General features: G+C 40.5%; 1 protein-coding gene across 6 annotated transcripts in view; it reads right to left on the bottom strand.

The window, feature by feature from the left end:
* CNOT10 (CCR4-NOT transcription complex subunit 10) overlaps window positions 1-22,122 on the bottom strand; it is a 72,174-nt gene that overhangs the window by 15,828 nt on the left and 34,224 nt on the right. For 4 of the 6 annotated variants that reach the window (XM_060638163.3, XM_060638161.3, XM_060638157.3 and 1 more), the window contains exons 9-13: window positions 18,604-18,753; window positions 16,854-17,056; window positions 12,916-13,037; window positions 10,944-11,120; window positions 9,686-9,766 (exon numbers count right to left, since the gene is read on the bottom strand). In XM_060638163.3, coding sequence (XP_060494146.2) covers window positions 9,686-9,766; window positions 10,944-11,120; window positions 12,916-13,037; window positions 16,854-17,056; window positions 18,604-18,753 — 733 coding nt within the window. The remainder of the gene's footprint in view (window positions 1-9,685; window positions 9,767-10,943; window positions 11,121-12,915; window positions 13,038-16,853; window positions 17,057-18,603; window positions 18,754-22,122) is intronic. The other 2 variants (XM_060638158.3, XM_060638160.3) reach the window with 1 other exon arrangement.

Here is a 22,122-nt window from a genome sequence, read left to right as displayed (position 1 = left end):
TTTTTCCCCAAGTTCTAGACAGATTCCATTTCAGTTTCAGAAATTAAAGGTTCAGCTAATATCACAATCTCAGAATGAATAACAAAGATGCCCTATTAAATGCAGACTCAGTACATACCCAAGACTGCTATTAAACCACTAAGCAATAATGAAATGTTAATATGTGACTGATCATATGAACTTACTTCTTTACTGTTAGTAAGGTATTACTATGCAAAAGATTAAGCTGAGACCTTACCTCTTATCATATGTAAGTTAACTCAAAATGGATCAAAGACCTAAATGTAACAGCCAAAACTATAAAAGTCTTAGAGGAAAACATAGGGGTAAACCAACATGACCTTGGACTTGGTAAAGGATTCTGAGATATGACACAGAAAGCATGATCAAAGGAAAAAAAAATAGGTAAGTTGAATATCATTGAAATGAAAAACTTTTACCTCAGTTCTATTTTTTTTTTAACCTCAATTAAAATGAAAAACTTTTGTGATTCAAACGCTACTTTCAAAAAAGTGAGAAGACAACCCACAGAATGGGAAAAAATATTTGTAAATCACGTATCTGATAAGGGTCTTGTGTCTGAAATACGTAAAGAACTCTTACAAGTCAACAATGAAAGGGTGATAACCCAGTTACAAAACGGGCAAAGGATCTGCATGAACATTTCTCCCAGGAAGATACACAAATGCCCAACGAGCACATGACAAGAAGCTCAACATCATTCGTCTTCACGGAAAGGCAAACCTCACCCACCGCGAGACGCCAGTTCACACCCACTACAAGGTGCAATCCAACTGCGGGCAAATCACAAGTGCTGGTGAGGATGTGAACAAAGTGGAATCCTCACATTCTGTTGGTGGGATCATAAAATGGTACGACCCTTCTGGGAAACAGTCTGGCAATTCCGCAAATGAGAAACAGAATTACTACGTGACCTGGCAATTCTGCTTCTAGGTAAATATCCAAGAAAAGTAAAAACATACGCCTACGCAGAAACTTGTACACAAATGCAGGTAGCAGCCTTATTCACAATAGCTTTAAGACAAATAATCCAGGGGTGCCTGGCTGGCTCAGTTGCTAGAGCACATGACTCTTGATCTCAGGGTTTTAAGTTTGAGCCCCACGTTGGGTGTGGAGATTACTCAAAAATAAAGAAATTAAAAAAATCTTAAAGACAGACAAATAATCCAAATGTCTTCCAATGGATGAATGGATAAATAAGGTATATCCATATGATGAAATATTATTCAGCAATAAAAACGACTATGGTACATGCTACGACTTGGATAAACCCTGAAAACATTATCCTAAGTGAAAGAAGCCAGTCATAAAGGCCCACATATTACTTTGATTCCACTCATATGAATGTCCAGAACACAAAAACCCATAGAGTTAGAAGGTACATTAATGAGGGCTGGAGAGCAGACTGGGGGCAGAGGAAGGACAGTGAAAAGGGTGCCTGGTTTCTTTCTGAGGTGCTAAAGTGTTTTAAAAGTGACTGTCGTGATGGTTGCACAACTCTGTGAATATACTAAAAACCACTGGATTGTAAATTTTAAAAGGGCAAATTGTATGATTTTTGAGTTATATCTCAATAAATCCATTTTTGAAACGTAAGGTAAAGGGCACCTGGGTGGCTCAGTCAGTTAAACATCTGACTCGATCTCGGCTCAGGTCACGACTGGGCTCTATGCTGACAGTGTGGAGCCTACTTGGGACTCTCTCTCCCTCTCTCTCTGCCTCTCTCAAAATAAACAAACTTAACAAAAATGAAAAAAAAAACATAACGTATCAGTAGACAGTAAATGTTTGGCTGTTTTGTTTTTTTGTTTTAAATTAGAAAGATTAAAAGAAAAGAATGCCTTTATAACTAATTGTTTACAAGAAAATCATGATCTCTCAAATGCATGTGGAAACATTAATATTTCAATCAAAGCAGAGAGCCAAAATATCAATCCTGCACAACTGTCTTCATTCTAAGATTCATTTGGACATTAGGCCTTTTAAAGACAAAAATGTCAGACTTTAAGCTGTATTACAAAGATGTAGTCATCAAGACAGGATGGTACTGGCACAAGAACAGACACTCAGATGGATGGAACAGAACAGAGAACCCAGAAATGGACCCACAAACGTATGGCCAACGAATCTTTGACAAAGCAGGAAAGAATATCCAATGGAATAAAGACAGTCTCTTCAGCAAGTGGTGCTGGGAAAACCTGACAGCGACACGCAGAAAAATGAACCTGGACCACTTTCTTACACCAGACACAAAAATAAACTCAAAATGGATGAATGACCTAAATGTAAGACAGGAAGCCATCAAAATCCTAGAGGAGAAAGCAGGCAAAAGCCTCTTTGATCTTGGCCACAGCAACTTCTTACTCAACACGTCTCCGGAGGCAAGGGAAACCAAAGCAAAAATGAACTACTGGGACCTCATCAAAATTAAAAGCTTCTGCACAGCGAAGGAAACAATCAGCAAAAATAAAAGGCAACTGACGGAATGGGAGAAGACATTTGCAAATGACATATCAGATAAAGGGTTAGTATCCAAAATCAAACTTATCAAACTCAACACCCAAAAAACAAATAATCCAGTGAAGAAATGGGCAAAAGACGTGAATAGACACTTCTCCAAAGAAGACATCCAGATGGCCAACCGACACATGAAAAAATGCTCAATATCACTCATCATCAGGGAAATAGAAATCAAAACCACAATGAGATACCACCTCACACCTGTCAGAATGGCTAACAATACCTCAGGCACCAACAGATGTTGGCGAGGATGCGGAGAAAGAGATCTCTTTTGCATTGTTGGTGGAAATGCAAGCTGGTGCAGCCACTCTGGAAAACAGTATGGAGGTTCCTCAAAAAATTAAAAATAGAACTACCCTACGACCCAGCAATTGTACTACTAGGTATTTATCCAGGGGATCCAGGTGTGCTGTTTCGAAGGGGCACATGCACCCCCATGTTTATAGCAGCACTATCCACAACAGCCAAAGTATGGAAAGAGCCCAGATGTCCATTGACGGATGGATGAATGGATAAAGAAGATGTGGTATATACACACAATGGAGTATTACTCGGCAACCAAAAAGAATGAAATCTCACCATTTGCAACTATGTGGATGGAACTGGAGGGTATTATGCTAAGTGAAATTAGTCAGTCAGAGAAAGACAAAAATCATATGACTTCATTCATACGAGGACTTTAAGAGACAAAACAGATGGGCATAAGGGAAGGGGAAAAAAATAACATAAAAACAGGGATGGGGACAAAACATAAGAGAATCTTAATATGGAGAACAAATGGAGGGTTCATGGAAGGGTTGTGGGAGAGGGATGGGCTAAATGGGTTAAGAGGCATTAAGGAATCTACTCCTAAAATCATTGTTGCACTATATGCTAACTAACTTGGATGTAAATTAAAAAAAAAAAAATGTTTCTGAGATATTCAGCTAAAATAAACGGCATGTGAGGAAGCTGGCATAGAAACAGTATTACATATTTGTGAAAACCATGTGTGAACAAATATAAACACTTCAAACACAGTTCCGAAACCTCAGAGCAGCACTGTCCAACAGAAATGTAATTGGAGCAGGGAATATACTTTTAAATTTTCTAATAGAGGGGCGCCTGGGTGGCTCAGTCGGTGAAGCGTCCGACTTCGGCTCAGGTCATGATCTCACGGTCCGTGAGTTTGAGCCCCACGTCGGGCTCTGTGCTGACAGCTCAGAGCCTGGAGCCTGCTTCGGATTCTGCGTCTCCCTCTTTCTCTGACCCTCCCCCATTCGTGCTCTGTGTCTCTCTGTCTCAAAAATAAATAAACATTAAAAAAAAAAATTAAAAAAAAAATAGATAAATTTTCTAATAGAAACATTAAAGAAGGTAGGAGAAACAGGTGAAATTAGTTTTAACATATTTAAAATAACCCAATATACATAAAATATCATTTCAACATGTAACGTAAAAAAAGTTGCTGACACATTTTACGCAGTGTTGGCAGTGAGTTTCGAAACCCCTGGCATCACACATTAAACAGTGCGCCTTCCACGTGCTTGGTAGAGATGTGGTAGTGGCTGTGCCACTCCGTAGCACAACCGTAGGGTCTACGGAGTACGTGGCAAGAATTCTCTTTTCGTTAAGAAACCGAGCTTTCCATGACATTCCAGAATGCGGAACGGACCAGGTATGAATCGTTACTGGTTATATTTCCCAACATAATATATGTAGAATTGTATTACTTTTTGCAAAATTTCAAAATACCTTAACGTTTTAGTTTTTTTTTCAGTCATCTCTACCCCCAATGTGGGGCTTGAACTCAGAACCCCAAGATGAAAGTCACATGCTCTACTGACTTAACCACCCATGTGCCCCAAAACCTTAAAATTTTAGGAGAGATTAATTTATATACACCAAAATGCATAACTTCAAGGGTACAATTTGATTTGTTTGGATATATACATGTAACCACTAGCCCAATTAAGATACAGACATTTCTATCACCCCAGAAAGATCCTTCTAGTCAATTCTGCCCCACCACTGCTGCAATTTCTATCAACCTAAATTTGTTTTGCATAGTTTTTGCCTGGCATAGAATGGCATAAATGGAACCATACAGCATGTACTTTGCACTGCATGAGAAGAAAAACAACGGTTTTTAAAAAAAATTTTAATGTTTATTTTTGAGAGAGAGAGAGAGAGAGATGCAGAGAGAGAGGCAGACACAGAATCGGAAGCAGGCTCCAGGCTCTGAGCTGTCAGCACAGAGCCCAAGGCAGAGCCTGAACCCACAAATCACAAGATCATGACTTCAGCTGAACACTTAACCAACTGAGCCACCCAGGCGCCGCAGAAACACAGAATGTTTTGAGATTCATTCATATTGACTTAAGTATCAATAATTTGTTGTTGATGTTTTGAGAGGAGAGAGAGAGAGAAAGCGAGCGGGCGCGCAAGAGTGGGGGAGAGGGACAGAGGGAGAGAGAGAATCTCAAGCAGGTTCCACGCTCAGCACGGAGCCTGACGCAGAACTCAATCCCACAGCCTTGGGATCATGACCTGAGCTGAAATCAAGAGGCAGACATGGGTGTCGGGGTGGCTCAGAAGGTTGAGCATCTGACTCTTGGTTTCGCCTCAGGTCATGATCTCTCGGGTCAGGAGATCAAGGCCCACACTGGACTCTGTGCTGCCGGCAGAGAGCCTGTGTGGAACTCTCTCTTTGCCCCTCCCCTGCTCGCACACATGAGGGTTCTCTTTCTCTCTCAAAATAAATACACTTTCAAAAATAAACACATAAAAAAAGAGTTCGATGCTTAACCACACGAGCCACCCAGACACCCCATTAATTTGTTGTTTTTTACAGCTGAGTAGTATAAAGTGGATTGCAATGTAGTTACCCATTCTCCTACTAATGGTTATCTGCACTATCCCTAGTTTTTGTCTGTCATGAGTAAAGCTGCTATTACTCATTGTGCAGACAAGCTTCTATTTCCCTTGGGTAAGTACCTAGAAGTAGAGTCACCTTTTATTTGAAAATGTTGTCACCGCATTTATTTAATTTAAGGCTGTACAACGTGTGTATGCTTTCTTAACTGAATGAAACGGATGGCTTTGCAGAGCTCTGACAGATTCAGGAACTGAACAATATTCTGACAGCGTTCATCTGAGCTTCCCAATTCAACTGCCTCGTTAATTTCTGACACATTTTCCCGATTTGGGGCAAATCTGTTTTAACTGAGAGAATATTTTTCTGAAAACTATCTTAATTCTAATACAGAATCTCACAATTCTTTCAAAACATATCTGTCTGAAACTTGGTTAGAATGAGTATCTTTTGGAACCCATCTTCATTTATATAGAAATAAAAAAAAAAGAAAGTACTCGAGAGGCTGTGAACCCATACTATAAGAAGCAGCCATTAGAACACTCATGATAATTTACTGCATATTAGTTATGCTGAAAATAGGAGCTGAGGTTTTACATTGGTGTCTTGGGTATTACAGAGCACAAGGGGTCAAATAGAATAGTCCATAAAAACTAAAGTATACACTAGTCACACACTTTCCAATCACATAAAAGAATGCAGGTCAGAAGTGGATGAAATCTCTAAGAATTCCATGATCTTAACAGCAAACCAATGTGCTCAGTGCCCTTCCTTCCACAGAGGACAGCTGGCCCCTGCCACGGAACTGCCCTTTAACACGCCCAACTGCATTAGGAGCCTTTATAGCTTGGGAAATTACCCACAAATCTTTCACAACTCCTTCCCTGCACCATTTGTCTCCACATTACCATCACTACTATCCTGCACAGCAGTTCTTTTTATGAAATCTACCCTAAGGCTCCTTCCATCTTGTCCCACTTCCTTTCTCCCGTCTGCTCCATGAAAAAAAAGGTTAACAGATTCGCGCAAACCCATCTTTACCTCCCTTTATGATGACGGAATTCCCCATGGAGGCCCTCTGCCCCTTTCCACAAAGATAGGGAAGTAAAGTTCTTTTCTCTAGAAATCACCAGTCCTCCCACCAGGACACGTGGAAAGCCAAGAGCTGTGCCACGAGAGGTACAAAACTCTGAGAGGAAGTAGAACACCCGCACGTACCCTTCTCTTTAATGCCACTTTAAGAATGCAAGATTAATTTGCACAGCTCTGCAGCCGTTCGACCATTATGGAATAAAATACTTGTTAACCGCATGCATAAGACAACCCTAAGATTAATACAACACTCAAATAAATTTGTAAAAATTAAACCTAAAAACTGCTTAAATGCTCTCTTCATTAAAGATTCTCCTTAAGAACTGTGTCCAGTGATACTTAACTGCAGCATTATTTGTAACATCAAAGACTGAAAACAGCTAAAATGAATGATACGTGTCATATCCATAGAATGTAATTTTATGCCCCTATTATAAAGAGTGAAACAGAGGTTGGTCCCAAGACAGAGCAATCTCTAAAGATACACTGTCAAGTGGGAAAAGCAGGGTACAGAACAAGACGGACACTAGACAAGTGTTAGTGTGCAAAATGCCACAGGAATGCCTGGGTGGCTCGGTCGGTTAAGCGCTGGACTTCGGATTTTGGCTCAGACTGTGATCTCACAGGTCAGGAGAGCAAGAAGCCTGCCGGGGATTCTCCCTCTCTCTCTCTCTGCCCTCCTCGACTCATGTGCATGCATGCAAGTGCACACACACTCTCTCTCTCTCAATAAATGAAATAAAACTTAAAAAACCCATATATCCATTTGCTGACATATGACTGAGAAATCTCACTGGAAGGACATAAAAGAAACCAGTCACTGGTCATCCCTCTGGAAGATCTTGGAAACAGAGGGCTGTGATGGGTCAAATTTTACTTTACACTATGTCATTTTTTTTTCTTTTTAATGCTTTACTTACCCCGATGTGGGGGCTTGAACTCATGACCCTGCGGATCAAGAGTCCACGTTCTTCCAAATAAGCCAGCCAGGCACCCCTACACCACATCACACTTTGTACTGAGATTTTTACCATACAAAATAACCTATGAAAACTAAATGAACCCTTAGATAAACATGAAATACAGGTGGCTCCATAGAGGCATCTCTAGAAGACAGTAAGCAGTAATACCAGGGGAAAACAGTGTATTTTCTGGCAATAAAGCACTTTCCCAAATATTGTCCTGGCTGAACATTACAATCCACCTCTTCCCTACCAGCTCACTTTATACCAAATACAGTTTAGCTTTACAGAACCTGCTTTGTTTTTACACATTTCTACTCAGGACAAAAATCTAGCACAGTGAGTTTTAGTTATACTGTTGGAATTTGACTGCTTTTAAAAATTCAATTTTAATGTATTCAACGGCAACCTTTTTCTGATATTTTGGTTTTGTTACAGTACTTTTATTTTCTTGCTATCTTATCACTACAAGAGAATTCAAGAAATTTTACTCTAGGGGCGCCTGGGTGGCTCAGTTGGTTAAGCGGCCGACTTCGGCTCAGGTCATGATCTCGCGGTCCGTGAGTTCGAGCCCCACGTTGGGCTCTGTGCTGACAGCTCAGAGCCTGGAGCCTGTTTCGGATTCTGTGTCTCCCTCTCTCTGACCCTCCCCCATTCATGCTCAGTCTCTCTCTGTCTCAAAAATAAATAAACGTTAAAAAAATTAAAAAAAAAAAAAAAAAAAAAAAAAAAAGAAATTTTACTCTAAAGATTACTGAATAAAACAATTATCTTTGTCAAATTAAAACAAAACAAAACAAAAACCCCAAAACACTACTTTCAAAATGTACCTTAAATGACCAACTCCCCGTTTCTAACTAAATTTGAAATTTAAGATTTTCCTCTCTATAATCAGAGGATTAATTCTTCCCTCCTGATAATAATACCCCGGCCAGAGAGGGCATTACTGCATAGTGTGAATTTATGGTATACTTCAACAGAGTAAAGATATAAAGAGATAAAAAGTTGTCATTTAGGTGAACATGGTGCGTGGCACCCCGAGCTCAAGGACAGCAATGCCCTACTGTGAACACGCTGATCTGACAACCTATGATCAGAAAATGGCGTGTCTTTATTTAAGTGGTGGGGGGGTGGGGGAGGGGAGGGGAGGGAGAAGAGAGAAAATGGCACATCCGGCTGGCCAATCTTCCTCCAAAAACACTAGATATGCAAGGAGGGGCATCACTAACATTAAGGAAATATCTTCCTTTCTTAAAGAGTTAGGAAAAAAACATATCCAGTAAGAAAATGAAAATCAGTTATTCCACCATTCAGGAATAACCACTACGAAGGTTTTGACACAGATCCTTCCCAGATTTTTTTTTTTTTTGCAAACAGACATATACATGTTATTTTATAAAAATGTAATTTTAAATGTTTACACATAAAATCTCAACATTCATAGTTCTGTTTCATGCTTTATTTTGAAAGTTAAATTAACTTAATCAAATGGACTACTACGAAAAATTAGACACAGGATAGATTCCTATACCTTGTTCATTTAGATAAAACAAAATTCTACATGAAACAAAAATTTAGATTGGTGGTTGTGGCAGTGCTAGAACACATGTGTGAATTATTTTCTGAACCTTGGAGGCAAGAAGGCCTTTCTACACATTACATGAAATGGATAAAAAGTAAGAGCAGTGATAAATCTGATACTTAAAAAATGAAATTCTGGGTGCACCTGGGTGGCTCAGTCAGTTAAGCATCTGACTTCAGCTCAGGTCACGATCTCATGGTTTGTGGGTTTGAGCCCTACGTCTGGCTCTGTGCCTCCCTCTCTCTCTGCCCCTCCCCAACCTGCACTCTCTCTAACAATAAAGAAACATTAAAAAAAAAATTTTAAAAGGGGCACCTGGGTGGCTCAGTCGGTTGAGCGTCTGACTTTGGCTCAGGCCATTATCTCGTGGTTTGTGGGTTCGAGCCTTGAGTTGGGGCTCTGTGCTGACAGCCTGCTTCGGATTCTGTGTTTCCCTCTCTCCCCACCCTTTCTGTCTTTCTCTTTCAAACATAAATAAACATTAAAAAAAATTTATAAAAAAAGATAATACATTCTGACTAGTAGGGTTTATCACAAGATTGAAAGACTGGTTTAACATTTGACATTCCACCAATACCATTCACAATATCAACAAAATAAAGATTAAAAATAACATGCAGTAGCTGCTATGCTAACTTTTGTTTACATACTTACTTTAAGTTTTCTAATTCCTGTTTTCTCAATGGAGAGGAAGGTGGAGCTGGAATGAACTTATCTCCATCATGGCTTTTACTGCTAAAATAAAGACAGACTCTTAATTATAAAGAGCAAACAAGCAATTAAATATAAAATTTGGTTGCCCGATCCCCACTCCCATGCAATTTTTTATGCCAAAAATGCAAAAGAGCCAAAACAACCAATGAAAAAATGCTTAGTAACTTGGTAACACCAATGTGTTAAAGCTATACTGTATTTCAGCTTCTTTTCTCCAATACACAATATTGCTTTTAAAAATATCTAATTGTTGGGGTGTCTGGGTGGCTCTTTCAGTTAGGTGTCCGACTTCAGCTCAGATCATGATCTCGTGGTTTCTGAGTTTGAGCCCCGTGTCGGGCCCTGTGCTGACAACTCAGAGCCTGGAGCCTGCTTCGGATTCTGTGTCTCCCTTGCTCTCTGACCCTCCCCTGCTCATGGTCTGTCTCTGTCTCAAAAATAAAACATTAAAAAAAATTTTTTTTAAATTTCTAATTGTAAACAATATCTCTACAAAGGAGACCGCTCTCGTATTTTCACACATTTCTTTCTTCTGATTGCTTTTTTTTTTTTTTTGTATCAACTACAGTAAAAGATAACCTCTTGATGGAGGCGGAAAAAACCCCACAGTTTTGTTTCAAATTTTCTTTAATGAATGTATTTTTATAATAATCCAGAAAAAATGCTGGGAGGAAACACTTGAATTTAAAGGTGCTATGCGTAAAAATAACTTTATATATGATGGTGTTTTATGATTACTAGAAAGTCTCTTAGTTTCTAGGGATTGGTATAACATTTATACAAAAAAACCCAGAAATTAATAGAAATATTCTAGAGGTTAGTGATTTACGGTATGTTAAGACAAAAGGCAAAGGATAAGAAGAAGTGAGAAGTTTTAGGATTTAAGTATTTACTTTAATAAAAGTAAAAACAAAGCCCTATCCCTGAGTGTGAAAGGATTTCTTTACAGCTGTATCTCCTGTCAATGAAAAGCTGTTTCTTTCCACTTTTCTCTTCCAAGGTTCTGTCCTCACTTGGCCTTCACTTTATTTCTCCCTTCCAGAAATACTTAACATTCATACTTTCCTTTCTTCTTATTCAAAACAGGGGATTTAGGAAATTCAGTCTGGAGATTTTAAGAATTCATCTGTAGGACAAAGGGGCTCACGAATGAAGTCCTGAGGGGCTTCACCAAAGGGGGTCCAAGGGATTAGAATACCTGCAAGTTTCGCCGCTTTCGCTGCTCTCCACGTTCCCACCTAATTGGTTACTATTTTTAGACCCATTTTCCTGCTTCGGATCTTGCTGTTCTTCCGGTAAGAGCAGCAAGGCATTTCGGAGACAGATGGCTGCAAACTCCATGCTGGCTACAGGAATGGCTGAAGACTGTCCATCGCTTGAAAGAGTAAAACCGAATTAGCCAAGTAAATAACATAAAGAGTAGTAAGACTTTTCTATTATCGGGAATAAAACCAATAGAATTATGAAAGAAAATGTGCCCTCTGACAGGGAAAATTTGAAAACAAGCCACTCCAAGAGAATGCTAAAGCACCCAAATCCTAAACGGTGCATATCAAGTGTAGGAAGCATGAATAATACCCAGTTGTATCTCCAGGAATGGGACTAGGGATGGAAAACGACTTGGAGGTGATCTGTAGTGCCCATGTTAACACAACAGAGGAGTTACAGACAAGGAAAATTGTAACAAGGGCCAGGACAAGTATAGTAAGAACTGGAAAGAAAGGTTACACCTGAGCCTTGTTTCAGTTGATCCTCGTTTTCGAAAATGCTTTGTTTTGTCTTACAATATTTTTTTTGAGATCTTATGTTATTTTATTTTATTTTTTTAAATTTATTACTTTTTTTTAACGTTTATTTATTATTGAGAGACAGAGCATGAGCAGGGAAGGGGCAGAGAGAGGAGGAGACACAGAATCCCAAGCAGGCTCCGAGCTGTCAGCACAGAGCCCGATGCGGGGCTTGAACCCACGAACCGTGAGATCATGACCTGAGTCAAAGTCGGACGCCCAACTGACTGAGCCACCCAGGTGTCCCTTTTTTGAGATTTTATATAACTTTCTATTGATACACCAAACTAAACTTTATTAGGGGGAAAAAAAAGTGAAAAGTAGTAATAATTTTGAAATTTTAAGTCTTTAAAAAATAAATCTGCAGTATAGTTGAAATAAATTAACACGAAAATAATGTGTGCCAGATACTACTTTAAAACTTTGGGGGGGCTCAGTTAAGCGTCCGACTCTTGATTTTGGCTCAGGTCACGGTCTCAGGGTTTGTGAGTTTGAGTTCCGTGTCGGGCTCCATGCTGGTAGTGTGGAGACTGCTTGGGATTTTGTCTCCCCCCCTCTCTCAAAAATAAACAAACTTAAAAAAAAAAAAAAACTTTGGAAAAACTTTTAAATGGTAGAGAACAATTTTATTTTTGGCGAAGGAAAAAAACAGCAAATTTTTTACAAAGCCTACTACTTTAAAAATAATAGCAACTGCAAATTGGAATCTTTTTTTTTTTAAACATTTATTTCTTTTTGAGACAGAGAGAGACAGAGCATGAACAGGGGAGGGGCAGAGAGAGAGGGAGACACAGAATCGGAAACAGGCTCCAGGCTCTGAGCGGTCAGCACAGAGCCCGACGCGGGGCTCGAAGTCATGGACCTGAGCCGAAGTTGGACGCTTAACTGACCGAGCCACCCAGGCGCCCCGGAATCTTTCTCTATATAAGATAAAGATGTTCATATTTAAAAGCTATTCAACTGAAGGTCCTGCATGTGACAGCTTTAAATTGCTTTGTTACTTATGTATCTGTATTTTTTTCTCCTAATACTAAGAATCAGGTTTAGGGAAAATACCTAAATAAAAAGCAGCAATGATACACTATATAAAATTTTAAGAAACATCAAGATGCCCTCTTCTGGACATTCTGAATAATGGAACTGAATAGACTGGGTTCTCTGAGCCATCAACAGTCTCAGCACATACGTAACTAAACCGAAACCCTGTGTCAGATAATATAAACTATGGACTTATATATGAGGCTCTGGTTGTTGAAGTAGAAATAAAACCTAGTTGCAAAGTGGTTCCTCCTATGAAAAATCTTAAGCATATTTTTATACATAAATGACATTGAGAAATAATATCAAATATCTACGCTTTCTCTCTCTCTGCATAATACTTACTTATATACAGTATTCTGTATGGACTGCGATGCCAGAACTATTTTACGATGATAGCCTTGACCAACAATAGACTGTACGATTCCTTTCTTACTTGGAAGGCCTTTAGTTTCTTGTTCAGCAGTCTGCAAAAACACACATAATTTCCAATTAATCAATGCAACTGTAAGACAGGATGTGAAAAATGATCTAATATTTTTCGAAGTACTCCAAGGAAGTTCCTACGATCCACCAATGTGGAGTTTTGGTGATAAAGGAAATATGTTCAGTACTGAAGAAAACGATGGTTAATTAGTACATGAAGCGGGAAGTCTGTCATATATGCTATATTTTAATATGAAGTCTGAGGTAATTCTAAGGAAAAAAGGCAATTCAAGAATGACTTAAGCATTTATTTAGAACGATCTAGTTAGAATATCCTACACCCCGGACACCATGCTGTATCAGAGTAAGGAAACAGGAGAGCCGCAAAAACTCAGGAAGGGAAGCCACTCTACTTCCTAGAACCCAGCGTGTCTTTCTTAATTGAAAGCATTAATTAAATTTTAACAACATATAAACTGGGACAAGCTACATGTTAACATTTACACAGGGACAATTCTTTCCTTCTAGAAAATCGAAATTCTAAAACCCTGTAAACATTAGACCGACAACAGTAAAAGCTACCTACACACACACAGTGTTGGGATGTCTCACGAACACAGCAGCATCACCTCACTACGAGAACTTAATGTGCCAGCGGCATTTATCTTCCCGTCATTCGAGGTCTCTGGGTTGCCTGCAGGTGGAATCCCACCCTGTCATTTTATAGAGTCACGCAGCTCTCACGTGCAGGAATAAACTGGAGCCGACCCATGAGAACTCGCAGAGCTAAACTCTGCCCTGCAAACAGTCCTTCTCTAAGCGCGTTTCTGTACTGTTACTCACTGCTCCTACTGGAACTTTACTGTAGTTGTACTTCCAGCCATGACTTCTGATAAAACGGGGATTCACTGTATATTCATTTTAAAAAGAAAATATTACACAGTGCTTAAAAAATACAACAAAACTGCTCGGACTGGAAATTTTGTGTCGAGGGGGCAGCCAAGCAAGATCAATGAAAAATAACAAAAAGTGGATATTCTGAACCATTCTTGGAAGGCACTCCCATTCTGACTTCTTTTCCTATTCGTGGTGATAAATTTATGATTCATCCATACGTTCCTTCCCGATCCGTAAGGTCACACAAGATCACGCAAGCAAGATGTGGAAGTGCAACAGATGAAAACAAAGACGGAATGGAACTATAAATCCACAATAATAAACTTTCTTTTCTTTTCTTTAATTTTTGTTAACGTTTATTTATTTTTGAGAGAGAGCGAGTGAGCGAGCATGAGTGGGGAAGGGGCAGAGAGAGAGGGAGACACAGAATCTGAAGCAGGCTCCAGGCCCTGAGCTGTCAGCACAGAGCCCAACGTGGGGCTCAAACCCACGAACTGCGAGATCATGACCTGAGTTGAAGTCGGATGCTCAACCGACTGAGCCATCCAGGCACCCCTTAGCAGCCTTCTCTTAAATTGGTTACATACTCTCCCTATAGTAAAGTCTGTGGTTGTTTTTAAATTAGCGGATCTTTTCTCATGTATTATACCCATCCAAGTAAGCGTAAGCCCTACTTCTGCCAAAAGCAGTCTGAAGCAATGTCCGTCAGATAAACAGGACATAAATGATCTCCTCAGCATCACCAATTTAACAATTAAGTTGGTTCTTTTTAAAAAAAATATTTTTTCTTAACTTTTATTGGAGAGAGAGAGAGAGAGAGAGCGCCAGTGGGGGAGAGAGAATCTTAAACAGGCTCCACTAAGATCCCATGATCCTGAGATTGTGACCTGAGCCCAAATCAAGAGTTGGACACTCAACTCACTGAGCCACCCAGGTGCCCCAAGTTGCTCTTTTTATTAAAAGATGAATTTATTTCTGAGGGTAGAAACTGCTTTCTTCAGCATTCCTTCTATCCCAACTCAATACATTTTATGGAATTTTATTTAGAGTTTGTAATTTCTGCTTTTGGGATTTTACTCTCTGGTTTTATTAGAGAGTGTTTGGGGGTTGTCTTAACTGTCTTTTAGGGCACTTCAGCATCCTTTTAGAAGGAAGAGAGAGCACACAGACAGATAATTATTTTTGGCATATTTCCTATTTGTAGCACAAACTGAATATTCTGACATCCACCAAATTATGGCAATTAAGTCATCTCCACCATTTTTTAAAAATTAGAGATTTAGAACTTTGCAGAATGGGGCAGTGACTTCATAATAAAATCCACAGAATGAAGACAGTCTGAAAAGCACTACTTCTAAAAATAACAACTTTATTGTTTTAATTTATTCTTTTTAATGTTTATTTATTTTTTAGAGAGAGAGAGAGAGAGAGAGAGAGAGAGAGAGAGAGAGGGAGAGAGGGAGTGGGAGTGAGGCAGGGGCAGAGAGTGAGGGAGACACAGAATCCAAAGTAGGCTCCTGGTTCTGAGCTGTCAGCACAGAGCCCGGCAGCGGCTCACCAACCGTGAGATCATGGCCCAGGCCGAAGTCGGAAGCTCAACCGACTGAGCCACCCAGGTGCCCCTAAAAATAAGTCATTTTAAAAGAAAATATTAAGCCTTACTGTATTTCTCTACTCCCTGGTTGATGTAATTCCCTGGTTTCCAATAACTGTCCAAATGAGAGGCCTCCAATACTTAAATTCATGAATGGATTAAAGAGAATAAACAATTCCTAGAGATTTTTGTTTTCAAAAGTACACATTCTGCCTAGAATTATTTGTCAATTAATTTAAGAATTACCAAATAAGAGGGGCGCCTGAGTGGCTCAGTGAGTTGAGTGTCCGACTTCGGCTGAGGTCCTGATCTCACTGTTCGTGAGTTCAAGTCCCACGTCAGGCCCTGTGCTGTCAGTGCAGAGCCCGCTTCAGAGCCTCCGTCTCCTTCTCTCTCTGCCCCTACCTTGCTAGCTCGCTCTCTCTCTCTCACAACGAAACAAATAAAAACATTTTAAAAATTAAAAAAAAAAAAAAAAAAAAAGAATGCTCCAATAAGAAAGTTGTCTTTTAAAAGGCAAATTACAATCAAATAAATCCTTAAAGCCCTTCGAGGACGGCACGCTTCTCTTTCCCCAGGGGGATACAGATCATCAGCCACGTAAATACCACGTGTGAGAACCGCCAGGCAAACATCCTTCCGCACGCGGGCTGCCGCAGCGGTTCCTCGGCAAGTGGCGAGGGCAGCCGACGCCTCTCGGGTCGCCGACGGCAGGCACGCCTCAGGTGCCAGGCCACCCAGTCTCCACACAGCCAAGGAGCACGGCACGGGCGGGGAGGAAACGGGTCTTACAGGCGTCTGGCGATTCTCATCCAAGCGGTCTTCCCCCCGCCCCCACTGACCGCTCCCCACTCCAGATTCCCAAGGCTTCCAGCAACCCCCACGTGCAGCTCATCTAGGCGAGGACACCCACGTAAACCGGCCTCTTTGGCACAGTCACGGGGGACGCTCCTGTGGGAGAGGCAGTCCGACAGTCCTTTTACTGGATCGAAAGGAAAGCGACGTCGCACTCACGGGGTTACCGTCGGTCCTTTTCTACCCACCTGTGCAGGTGCCATTCTCACGGCCTCAGACGACACGGCCCCCGCCCCCAGCAGCCAGCGGACCACCGTCCCACCACATTCGACCCTCTCAACGACTCCACCTCTTTAATATGACTGCTGACAGAGGCCGCGATGCTTCAAGAAGCAGAATGTCAACAAACGACTCTCAGAAACGAAATCTTTTGTCCAACTGTTAAAGGACGGACTACGTTCATTCCCCGAGACTTAAAAAGGGAATGAGGTCTCGTATGTCTCCCGGCGTTTGCTGCTTTCTATGTAACGAGCTGGGGGACGGTTCAAAACGATGCCCAAGGGGCACTCACCCCCTTGTTTGCAGCAATGCAGCACTCGGCCAGCCGTAGCCAGAGGCGGGGATTTGCGTGATAAACCTGAACAGCTTCAATCAGACACTCAAAGGCGGCAAGAGGTCTTCCGATGTGAAGAAGCTGAATTCCACAGTTATACAGCAACTCGTACCTCTTGTTGGTTAGTAACGTACACATGGGTCTTCCTGAAAACTTTTTGCCTAGTGAGACAAATTAGGTTAAGAAAAAATTCATCAGGTGAAAAAAAGCAGTCACACTGAAAACATTTATCCCACGAAGTACTTGAATGCTACCTCGTGTAATATCAGTGACCCCACTGTAAAGCTGTAACAGCTCTCTCCCAGTGATGATCGTCCCCCTCAACCCCACAAACATTCTCCAGAGTCATTTCAGTTGCCTGTGCTGGTGCAGCCAGACAGCAATCTTCCAGAAAGGCAAAGAAAAGAGACAGGACCCACGGACTCCTCTGTACCTTTTCCACCTTTTTAGAAGATTGCAGTTTTTTCTTTTATTTTTCAGAGAGAGAAAGTGTGAAAAGTGTGAGTGGGGTAGGGGCCGGGGCAGAGCGAGAGACAGACAGACAGACAGACAGACAGAAAGAAAGAAAGAAAGAAAGGAAAGGAAGAAAAGGAAGAAAAGAAAGAAAGAGAAAAAGAAAGAGGGAGAAAATCCCAAGCAGGCTCCATACTGTCAGCACGGAGCCCAATTCAGGGCTCAAACCATGAACCGAGATCATGACGTGAGCCGAAGTCGGATGCTTAACCGACTGAGTCACTCAGGCCTGATTCCACTTTTTTTGTTTTTTTTTAAACTTTCAGTTTGGTTAACCATTTTACTGTCATGTGCTTTCTTACCCAGAAACATGCAGCTAATGTTAGGGGGATTTAGCAACTTTTCTATGAACATAAAAATTAATATACTATACCTACAAAGACTATGGTTCGCTTTTTCAAAGTTTCAGTCTATAATAAATAAAGACTACTTATAATTTTGGATACATTTTTCATCTGTTAGTTTTATATTTCAATAAGGTAAATAACTGCTTGGTTTTAAGCATTCCAGGTGAAGGATTCATATCGTATGAATATTAAATAAAAGACTTCAGGAATTTGCTCAAAAAGATTGTTAGATACTACCAATAACCTCACATGTGAAACCTTGGAAATAACCTATAATAAAACTAGGTTAGGAGTGCCTGGCTGCCTCAGTTGGTAAAGCACGGGACTCTCTATCTCTGGGTCACAAGTTCAAGCACCACACTGAATGCAGAGCTTACTTGAAACAAAAACCAAAACAAAAAAACCCAGCTTAGCAGTTGAGAACTCCCACAATCTATTTTGCTTGATCACGTTACCATACGTGATTACTCATCTCTGTATCCATGAAAAAGTGAACGTAATTTAGGTTTCCTTGATAATTACTCCTACCACCCTGTTATTTGAAGTAGCAATATCTACTAATGCCCAGAGTCAAACCTGTTGGGAAGGGCCAATGTTAATTTTAGGTAGGCACATGAGGCATACATTTGGACCACTTGATCTCTAATCTACCTATTTATTTTTATTTTTTCTTTAAAAAAATTAGCATTTTTTACATTCCAGTGTACATCAGGTACGGTGTTATATCAGTTTCAGGTATAAATAGAGTGATTTGACAATTGCATACGTGCCTCAGTGCTCAGCTGCTCTCTAGTGTCACGCCCTCCTCAGGCGGTCAAATACGAACTGTCTTCCAGCAAAGAGCTCACCTGGATCAGTGCTGCCTGCACTGAGCTGTGCACAAACATTGTCGTTCTCCTGGAGGGCCTTTTTAAAGTAGAAAATTCCCAAATTGTGCTTGCTCATGGCAAAATGGATACAACCAAGATTATTCCAGAACATGCATCTCAAGCATTCACCTGAGAACACAGATAAATTTGTCCACAGATTTTACTGTTGATACATGCCACACAAGAGTCAGCCACGCAATCACATCCGCTAGGCCCTACAGAAAAGTTCACGAGGCATTTGAAATTTAAGAAACATCTGAAAATTTTGTAAGCTCCTTTCCTTTCACAATCTTTTCTTACAGGTGATAAACCAACTGTGCACATCAATTTTGTTAGCCTGTTTAGTCTTCGTTTCCGATTCAACTTTTAATAGTTATAGGCAAATGATACAATAACGCAAAGGACAAAAAATATGTATTAGTAACATCATATGCGTTACATCCACACAACAAAATACTATGTAGAAACTGGAAAGAACAAAGTATATGTGGAAACATTTAAAACAGAAATGTATTCAATGAATAGCAAGAATACATCAAACAGAACACATAAACTCCCGCTTTTGCTTGTTAAACTTTAAGTCTCTGCTGTTCATTTTTTTTTTAATGAATTTGTTTTTAATTTAATTTTATTCATTTTGAGAAAGTGCAGGCATGTCTGCACACATGCATGCACAAGCAGGGAAGAGGCACAGAGGGAGAGAATCCAAAGCAGGCTCCGAGCTCTGCTTGATCCCACGACTGAGAGACGGTGACCTGAACTGAAGCCCAGAGTGGGATGTCCAGCCCAGCCGCCCAGGGGCCCCTCCGCTGTTTTTAGTTCCTATGTCTTTACACATCACTATGGCTCGGCCGGGTAAGCGTCCAACTCTTGATCTGAGCTCAGGTCACGATCCCAGGTTGTGGGATCAAGCCCCACGCTGGGTTTGTGCTGAGAGTGCGAGCCTGCTTGGGATTCTCTCTCGCTCTCTCTCCTCTGCTGGCACCTGCACGTCCACACCCACGCACTCTGCCAAAATAAACATTTAAAAAAATGTATCACTATGGCTGAGCGTCTTTCTCCTCATGCTTGTTAGGCATTTGTATCCTGTATTCTGCTTCTTTATGGTCTTTCCACTTTTTCACTTGGTTACAGATGTTGTTCCTACTGGTTACCTGTTAGTATGCTACAGAAAACTTGGGTCATGTCTGTTTCAAATATTACCCACAATGTCATTGGGTCATCTGTCTTGTGACCTGGTTCAGTGTGTGTGTGTGTGTGTGTGTGTGTGTGTGTGTGTGTGTGTGTGTGTGTGTGTGTGTGTGTGTGTGTGTGTGTTATGTTTTTTTTTTTTTTTTTAATTTTTTTAACGTTTATTTATTTTTGAGACAGAGAGAGAGACAGAGCATGAACGGGGGAGGGTCAGAGAGAGGGAGACACAGAATCCGAAACAGGCTCCAGGCTCTGAGCTGTCAGCACAGAGCCCAACGCGGGGCTCGAACCCACAGACTGCGAGATCATGACCTGAGCCGAAGTCGGATGCTTAACCGACTGAGCCACCCAGGTGCCCCGTGTGTGTTATGTTTTTAATGTTTCACGTTTTTACGTGGTTAAATTTAGTCATCTTTTAAAAATTTTTACTTATCTTTAAAGACAGAGTGTGTGAGTGGGAGAAGGGCAGAGGGAGAGAGAGAATCTTTTTTTTTTTTTTAATATATATTTTTTAATGTTTATTTTCTTTTGAGAGACAGTGAGAGACAGAGGCACGAGCAGGGGAGGGATGGAGAGAGAGGGAGACAGAATCCGAAGCAGGCTCCAGGCTCTGAGCTGTCAGCACAGAGCCTGACACGGGGCTTGAACTCAGATGGCGAGATCATGGCCTGAGCCAAAGTCGGCCACTCAACAGACTGAGCCTCCCAGGCGCCCCGAGAAAGAGAGAATCTGAAGCAGGCTCCAAGCCCAGTACGGAGCTCACCTTGGGGCTCCATCTCACCACCAGATCATGACCTGAGATGAAATCAAGAGTCAGATGTTTAACTGACTGAGCCACCCAGGCGCCTCTAGTCACCGTTTCTAAACTCTATGCTTCTTGGTTTGATCAAGTCTTCCCTACCACAAAATTAAAATACTCAAGTTGTTGTTGCTGTTGTTTTAGCTGCTTTTATAATTTTTACATTTTAATCCTTCATTTCTCTGGGGTTTGTTCTGGTGTAATGAAAGCAATCTAAGCTTCAGGATTCCTCTTCTAAATTGCTTCCCAAATGCTCCAAAACATCTCACTGACAGTCCATCTATTCCTCAATGATATAAATGCCAGACTAGACACAGAAAATTAATAATCAGGATATTCAATACTTAATACTAAAATCTAAAGGTTTTCTTCTGACATTTTAAAATTAAGCAAGGATATTTTAAAAAGACAAAAACTAGGTTTAGGAAAAAAGACAGTAGGAAATACGCTAAAATGTTTAAAGGAGACTGCCTCTGATAGTAGCACTGTGAACACTTTAAGAAACATTCTCTTCCCAAATCTCTAATAAGCATATTTTGTCAGCAGCAAAACCTAAATTTCACATGTGAGAAGAAAATGAACAATTTTGACATTAATAACTATGAAAAATATCAATACTCAACAATCAAAAAGAATGAAATCTTGCCATTTGCAACTACGTGCATGGAACCGGAGGGTATTACGCTAAGTGAAATTAGTCAGAGAAAGACAAATATCCTATGACTTCACTCGTATGAAGACTTTAAGAGACAAAACAGATGAACATAAGGAAAGGGAAACAAAAATAATCTAAAACCAGGGAGGGGGACAAAACAGAAGAGACTCTTAAATATACAGAACAAACAGAGGGTTACTGGAGGGGGGGTGGGGTAAATGGGTCAGGGGCACTAAGGAATCTACTCCTGAAATCATTGTTGGCACTATATGTTAACTAACTTGGATGTAAATTAAAAAGAGAAAAGAAAAATATCAAAAAATAAAACTGCTGTATAAAAACCTTTCCTATTACATAATCTTAACCATTCACTAGTCAACCACATGCCCTGCTCTGCACTCCACTGCAGTGCCTGACAATGTCAATTCTGATATCTACATCAAGACAATCCTAAGCAAAATTTTCTCAAGCATATTGAATTTTTAGTCTGAAAGATCATTTCAGTGTTTGGGTGTTACGGGCTTCTGAGGGGAAATTTTGACAATAAAAACAGCAAAAATGAAAATTTAGCAGAATTAAAAATGGGTACTCAGGGGCGGCTGGGTGGCTCAGTCAGTTAAGCGTCCAACTCTGAACTTTGGCTCAGGTCATGATCTCACGCTTCTCAAGTTTGAGCCCCATATTGGGCTCTGTGCTGGCAGCACGGAGCCTGCTTGGAATTTCTCTCTCCCTTTCTCTCTGCCCCTCCCAGACTTGCTCTCTCTCTCAAAAAATAAACACACACAAAAGTTTAAAAAAAAAAAAAAAAAGCATACTCAGAATAAACAGAATATCCAAGAACATTATAATGGAA

This window comes from Panthera onca, chromosome C2, assembly GCF_046562875.1.
Source record: "Panthera onca isolate mPanOnc1 chromosome C2, mPanOnc1 haplotype 2, whole genome shotgun sequence".
NCBI classification, from domain to species: Eukaryota; Metazoa; Chordata; class Mammalia; order Carnivora; family Felidae; genus Panthera; species Panthera onca.
The sequence above is the reverse complement of the archived record's forward strand: the minus strand, read 5'-3'. Positions and strand labels throughout refer to the sequence as shown.